This window comes from Lepisosteus platostomus, chromosome 9 (genome assembly GCF_059453375.1).
Source record: "Lepisosteus platostomus isolate fLepPlt1 chromosome 9, fLepPlt1.hap1, whole genome shotgun sequence".
Classification (NCBI taxonomy): domain Eukaryota; kingdom Metazoa; phylum Chordata; class Actinopteri; order Semionotiformes; family Lepisosteidae; genus Lepisosteus; species Lepisosteus platostomus.
The window spans coordinates 23912988-23920285 of record NC_142619.1 but is presented as its reverse complement, the minus strand read 5'-3'; the positions used below and the strand labels follow the sequence as shown (position 1 = coordinate 23920285).

The window sequence follows — 7298 nt, the reverse complement described above, 5'->3', positions numbered from 1 at the left end:
CCCCTACTCTTTTCGAGAAGCGCCCTGGGATTTTTAATGACCACAGAGAGTCAGGACCTCGGTTTTACGTCTCATCCGAAGGACGGCGCCTGTTTACAGTATAGTGTCCCCATCACTATACTGGGGCATTAGGACCCACATGGACCACAGGGTGAGTGCCCCCTGCTGGCCCCACTAACACCTCTTCCAGCAGCAACCTTTGCCAAAAAGTAGTTTGGCAAACTTATTAAACTTAATAATCCAAGCAAGCAGGATTTAGTTTAATTCTTTAAATAAAGGGGGTTGGAGTTCTAATTTCTACACCTCTACAGATATCTGCAGAACTAAACATTTACTCTTAATCTTAGTCTTAAAAAGTTAATTCCCTAGAAAGTGTCTAGGAGCTGGGCTCTGTTCAATACCTATAAAAGATTGACTGAGGAGTACATATATAAAATGTGCTGCACAATATATTTTAAAATAGTATTTTAGGAATATAGAGAGAAGAAATTCTTCCGCAAGTGTTGTACTTCCATTTATACTTCTATGCCATTTTACTTAGAGTCTGAGGCATATACAGCATGTGACTGTATAGCACTTCCTTTCATTTGGGTCATAACATGCTATGGCTGTTGTCAACTATCATCCCAGTTCTTTTCATTTTCAACTTTTGATAAAAAAAACAGAGAGACCTAATGAAAAAGTCATGTTGTAATAGTTTTGTTTTTAGTTGAATGTGCTCATATATCAGATGAAAATCGTATTTGTACAGTCAGGTACAGATAACAGTGTGCCTAAATCTCAAGGTTTCCTTTATAAAAGCCACTTCCTGTAGCCAAGGAAACATGCTGACTCAAGAACACTATTGATCCATAACCCTGCTCAAATGGAATATTCTCACAGTATCATGAGCACAAACAGCACGGGAAGATGACAATTAATTCAAAGGTCATAAGCCTCAGTATATGAGAGTTCTTCCACTGCAAGCACCAGAAATATAATGTTACAAAAAACATTTGTATATGTTCTGAAAACCAAAATTTATTGATATAGAAACAAGACTGAGGGATTTGCAAAGAATTGAAAATTTTAAAAAAGAATCACTATTTGTTAACAACATTGAAACCTAAATTGCCTATATTGTGACTAGTTTAATCTCAGTTGCCAAAGAACAGAAAAACAAAAAATGATTTTTGCACAAATGTTGAATTTAAAACCAGCTGCATTGTACTCTTACCAGAATAGAAAATATAAGGATGACTTGTTTTCTCTTCACCACAAAAGAAAAAACACAGATCAGTCTATAATTCAGTACTTGTTCACAAATATGTTCATTTCCCAACTTTTTTAGCAAATCTGTAGACTGAGATTTTGTTTCTGTTGTTTCACAGATTGAAAATATACATTCACAGATGTAAAACATACAACTTGGAACCCAGGTGTACAGAAACAAAGGTAATGTCTTTACTATTTCTAAGTGTAATTGATCTCTGCCCCAATACTCTCATTTATTTTTTACCCTCAACAGAAGGGTAGATTATTCAAATGTTTAAAGTGACAGCAGCAAATGGTCTTCTGACCTGGTGCATCACCATTCAACAAAACACAATGTCTTCATAGCCCAGGATATTTTTAGGTGTCTTACAATCATGAATCAGCATTTCATTGGCTATTGATCACAGTTTTGTAGAGCATATACAGAATAGCCACAATAGTCAGCTGAAACTGACTATTGAAACTTTGTGGTTCTGCCATTGCATTGATAGAATCTTGGTCTCAACATTCACGTTAACCTACAGTGCTGCCTTCAGAAGGTATCCATTCCCTTTAGATTTTTTTCCACAATTTGTTATGTAGCAAACTGAAATAGACATTTTAAGAGCTTTTTTTGGTTACAGATCTATAACAGTAAGGCATTATTATGTTTCCCATAGCGACATGTTTTGGATTGGTTTTGGTGTGAAGGCTGTTCAGATCTGGTCACTTTTAATTGATTACCTACCTTGTTTCAACTCTTTTGCCCTTCGCTGCAATTGAGAACAATGAGGGACAGCTTTCCCAAACACAACAACGATTTCTTGGAATGCATTTACTCTTCCCTGCACACAAATTGCACATAAAATGTGTTGGCCACATTCTGCTTAAATATTGAAAAGTCCTTCATTCAAAGATATCAGAAAGAATAGAAAAGCATTCATTATACACAGTCAAGAACGCATATTATAAGGAGGACTGATATTGGCACAGCTATATTTAGGAAGGCACAGACAGGTTACAGGAAAACAACATTATGATCATGGAAACACGCATGTAATGTAGTTTTAGCTGCCTCAAGACAGAAGCTTATAAATGCCACATTAATCAACAGACTATAATTTGACTATTTTGTTAAATAATCATTTACTTACAGTAGAATTAGAGCTTTTAAGGGGTAATCTGTTGTAGCTAGTTTTTAACTGAACTTTCTAGCTAGTTTTTCAGAGTATGTCGTTATTTTCATAGTATAGAATACCTACTTTAGGTAAACTTTCTGTAGCGTGATACATCTATTCTTTGGCACTGACAGTAAACAGCTTCATGGCAGTTTTTCATACTTTGTCTTTCTGATCCACAACCAGCGTAAGGCCTTGTACCTTACGTTCATGCAAAACGCTCTGTCACGGCTTGTTTTACTCTGGTGATCTGTAGGAACAATACACCCTGTACAAAACATCAATCTGCCAATTTAATGACATGTTCCTTTTGAGTATTTCTCACATCTCTCCTTCACAGTTTTCTCCTCAACGTAAATGACATCACCATCATTTCCTTCATGCATTGATGTATGCTTCTTACAATTCTCTGCTTAGTTACAACAGATCCTATTGGCCAAGCAAAAAAATGGATGCAGAAAATGTTTTTTCATAAGGAAAGAGAATTCATTTTGCTCATATCTTATACATATATTGGATTTTTCAGGAATTCCCAAACATCTCTAAAAATCGTGTAATTTGTAACATTTAAACAGTCACAGTCTTAGGATGTGAAATGACCCGTTTTTAAATGAATTTAGATAAGAAGAGAAGGAAGGCTACCTCACTGATCTTTGTGATTATTGTGACCTGGGTTATTTCTGATACCCCACTTAACACGATTGGGCTTACTCATTTCCTGAACATGTTTACAATAATTTTGTAAGAATTATTGCAATTATTGTAAATGGTGATCTTGAAAAAAACTTGCAAAACTTATATACTGTAGCTTTAAATATTATTTAATAAATGCTAAAATATTGCTAGAATATAATATATAGAGTTAGAACAACAATAATAATAATTCAGGACTTGTTGTAGTGTATGTAAAGATAACCATTTTTAGGTAGCTTTTTATAGACAAGCACTTATGCTGTAAGCCTTTTTACTTTTGCTCCACTGTGAATGAGAATCACATACTAAACACCAAATGCAACACAATATACCTTAAACATTAACATCTACTGCTCCACTTCACTTTGCTATTCTGTCTTCTGCCAAGTAAAAGGCTCAGACATTACTTTCATACCACTAAAAGCCAAAATAGCTGAAAGAAAAAAAAATCTCAGTTCTTCAAAGTAGATCAAGAGATCAGAATTTGCATGGCAAATATGAGGCCAACCATTGTACAATACATTGGTTTTCTTTTTAATTCTGCATTTTTAGTTATGAAGATATTATATACAAAAGAATATAATATGGTACAAATTTCACTGATGATATTTCCTTCAAGTGTTATGTTATATTTTTGCAAAAGGAATTAAACCAAGAAAAGGTTAAATGACAGGCTCATATTTATCCCATTTTCCCTAAAAGTTCACAAAGCACACTGCATCAATTTAGTTTGTCCAAATTTTAATCCCAAATTATTTGCTCTCCTTGACATTGTCCTGAATTTTCTGAAGCAAGTAATCCATCTGTAAATTTAAGTTTGGCTGGCCTTTTTTAGTCTTCTTTCTTAATATCTGGTAAGTCTCAATTTTCTTTTGTCGGTAAATCCTTAGAGCTTCTTCTCTTTGTTGTTTGTTCTTCTCTGCTTCCTGTAAGGCCAAAAAGAGCGAGAAAACCAATACAGATTATACACCTGTCATCAGACACAATTATATCACTTCCTGCCTCTGTAATTAGTATTTTTCCCATAGTCTTTATCACATCTCCCAGTGTTATAGAATTGGTGAGGCAACATCAACCTTGAGAATTTAAGTTACGACATCCACAAGCAACAACAAATGATTAGGCAACTAGGCAATAGTACAGGTGGCACAGCTGGTAGATTCTGAAGACATGTAATGTCCAGCTGACACCTTATAGTTCCTTGGAACTTCAGGAGGAACTTTAGTCCCTAAGCCATTTTTACAGATAGCAGCACCGAGTTCACTGTGCCCAAGCCATGAGACAATGAAAATAGAGGTCTCTCACAATCCTCTCATTATCCCCATGAAACATGCTCAAGCTATCGGTGATTAGTATCATATTTAGGAATTCCTTGCAGATTGCAAACTGGACAATTTTAAAACAGGTTCCACCTTTTAAAAGATACAAAATGATCACAAGTATAAGAAAGCAGGCAATGACGTAGAAAATTCCAGACATATGTCAGAAAGTGAGACAGCTATTCGTTAAAGAAATGTTCTTAAATTCAGATGTTTTTTTTCTGCATGGTATGATTAAGATAATCTCATCTCTCTAATTAAATTCATCCATCCAACCATTTTCTAATCACTTTATCCAATTCAGAGTTGTGGGGCAGCTGGAGCCTACCCCAAAAAGAAATGGGCACAAGGCAGGATCGTCCCTGAAAGGGATGCCAGACCATTGCAGGGCACACACAGAAATAAACACAAACTCACAACAGGGCCAAGTTTTCCAGAAGCCAATTAACCTACCAGCATGTCTTTGGACTATGGGTGGAAACTGGAGCACCCAGGGGAAACTCACATGAATAAGGGAAGAACATATAAACTCAAAGCAGGGAGTACACTCTGAATAGAACCCAGGCCACTAACAAAATAACCAAAATGATATGTACAGTGGCTTCTAGAAATATTTAGACCCTTGCAGTTTAAATATTTTGTTGCTTTAAAGCTTGCAGTCCTGACAATTATATAATTATGTTTTACTTTTCACTGCTACTCTGCATTTGGCATGACTTTTGTCTTAACTGAATTTGAAAATATTTTCACCTAGAACTAAAGAACATAACAGAAAACTCATCTATTGAAAAGTGTAACACAACACAGTTAACCTTAATGCAAATTAAATGATAAATAGTGGTGTATTATAAAAGTTACATAAAATATCAGTCTGCTGTTTGTAGGAGCTAAAAACTGAGACATGTCTTGTCTTCTTAATTACACATATATATGACGTCAGCTATACACTATAATTTCGGTCCTTACTGAAATCTCTCACAAGAGCCACAAGAAACCTTACTAGTTATCATCTGTACTAAGACGAACAGTATAGATGCATTGATGGTATGATGAACAAGAGCATCATGCTGCACCACAGAACAGTGTAAAATTAGCTGCAATTTAGCCCCAAAATTATTAAACAAATATTCTCTATCCTATGACTTAGTGTGTTCTTATTTGTGCTTCTCTTTGTACTAGTGTGGTGACAGTGCTTGTTGATATGAGGGCTAACCGGGAAATGTTTGTACAGGAGTATGATGATACTAGCAAACAAATATTCTGTCTGTACAGAAATGCATTCTCAACACTTAGAAGGATAAAATGACAACATCCAACATGTAAACTACAAACCAAATACACTACAAAAATGTACCAGAATAGATCCTCTTAGTCCATTTGTTCCAGAATATCTGTACTAGTATCAGTACATGTAATGATCATTGACATCATGGACAAATCATTACTCCACCCCCAAGAAGTCCTTACCGCTCTCTTTTTAGCACGTTTAGCCTGGATCATTTCATACTCTTCTTTTGTTTTTTGATAGGAGGTCTTCTTTTTTAATTTCTTTGGATTCAAACTATTTCTAAAAGGAGAAAAGAAGGAAATGAAAACACATTCTGAGCTACACAATTAATTATTCTTAGAAGACCTAGGTAGATACAACACCTGGAAAAGAGTGAATGTGAAAGCAAAAAAAATTGCTATACATTATAATAGCATAAAGACAGTATTTATGTTTAAATATAATAAAGACCGGCCATTTATTCATAAAGTGTACAAATTATTTTTTTCCAGCTCACAGAAAATACTGGAAATCAATTGATCGGTCACCGTCATTTGGAAAAATGCATCCAGTGTAACCATGAAGTTAACATGTAACTTTAAACCACCTTTGAATGCAGCTCAAAACAACATTTCATGAGAACTCACTCTTTCAGGCTGCTAGAGGAACAGGACATAGTAAAAAAAAAAGTACCTTTTTGATTCTTCGGGTTGAGTTCGGTCAGAAAAAGAATCTGAAGCACTAATATTAACGGTGCTCGGGTCAACTACAGACCCCTCATCCTCCGTCAACCTCTGTTCGGGAATTAATTTCTTTTTCCTTTCCTTTGCTTCCTTTTGAAGGGCCTCTTCCTCCGCCAAGTACAAGTGTTTCAGGTGGTCCGGGTAGCTTTCTGAATACTGCACTTCGCGCTGCGACTCATGTTTTCTTTCCTTACGGAGTAGTTTTTTATATTCATATTGGACTTTCTGTTTTCTTCTGAACGCAAAACCTTGTCCTGAGAAGAGGGGGAACCAACACAAACTGACATCTCTTTTTGACTACATCTAGTCCTTGTACACTACTTTATTATTTTCATACACCCGTGATATATAAAATCTGAAACAAAAACCTGGATTTCTGTATAGAAATAGTATGCAACACGACAGAAACGTGAATGGCTATACATCACTCAACTATTAAAAAGAAACGAGATTTTATTATAAATTGGTTAATACCCATATAAAATAACTTTCATTTTGTCACGCAAATTCTGCTTAAATATATAACGAAAAGCTGTAAAGTCTGTAAACCACAGAATGATAAATTGTAAGATATCTTGCATATTTTTACTTACCTTCTCTCACACTGCCTTCAAAAACCTTTGATTTGTCTGCGACCCATTTTCGTTTTTTTATAAAACCAGGGGAATGCCCATGTGATTTGATTGGATGGGTTTTATGGAAATTGGCTTTTCTTTTTTCATTCTTTACATCAATCACAGATGCCATTATTCAGTTTACTGCTTTATTAATCTACTGTACTTTTGTTACCCACGTTTATTCACAGACAACGCTACTTCTTGTCGCATATTAAATACGTCACAAGACGTATTTAGACATTAATCAG

The 7298-nt window shown here is 35.2% G+C and overlaps 1 protein-coding gene across 1 annotated transcript; it reads right to left on the bottom strand.

Annotated features, from left to right (window-relative positions):
* Nucleotides 1–3614: 3614 nt before the first annotated feature.
* ccdc59 (coiled-coil domain containing 59) lies at nt 3615–7285 on the bottom strand. Its single transcript, XM_088647224.1, has 4 exons — nt 7027–7285; nt 6384–6687; nt 5891–5990; nt 3615–4030 (listed from the first exon to the last, which is right to left on the bottom strand). The coding sequence occupies exons 1-4, from the start codon at nt 7178–7180 to the stop codon at nt 3857–3859; spliced, it is 732 nt and encodes a 243-aa protein (XP_088503350.1). The 5' UTR covers nt 7181–7285; the 3' UTR covers nt 3615–3856.
* Between the last annotated feature and the right edge of the window lie 13 nt (nt 7286–7298).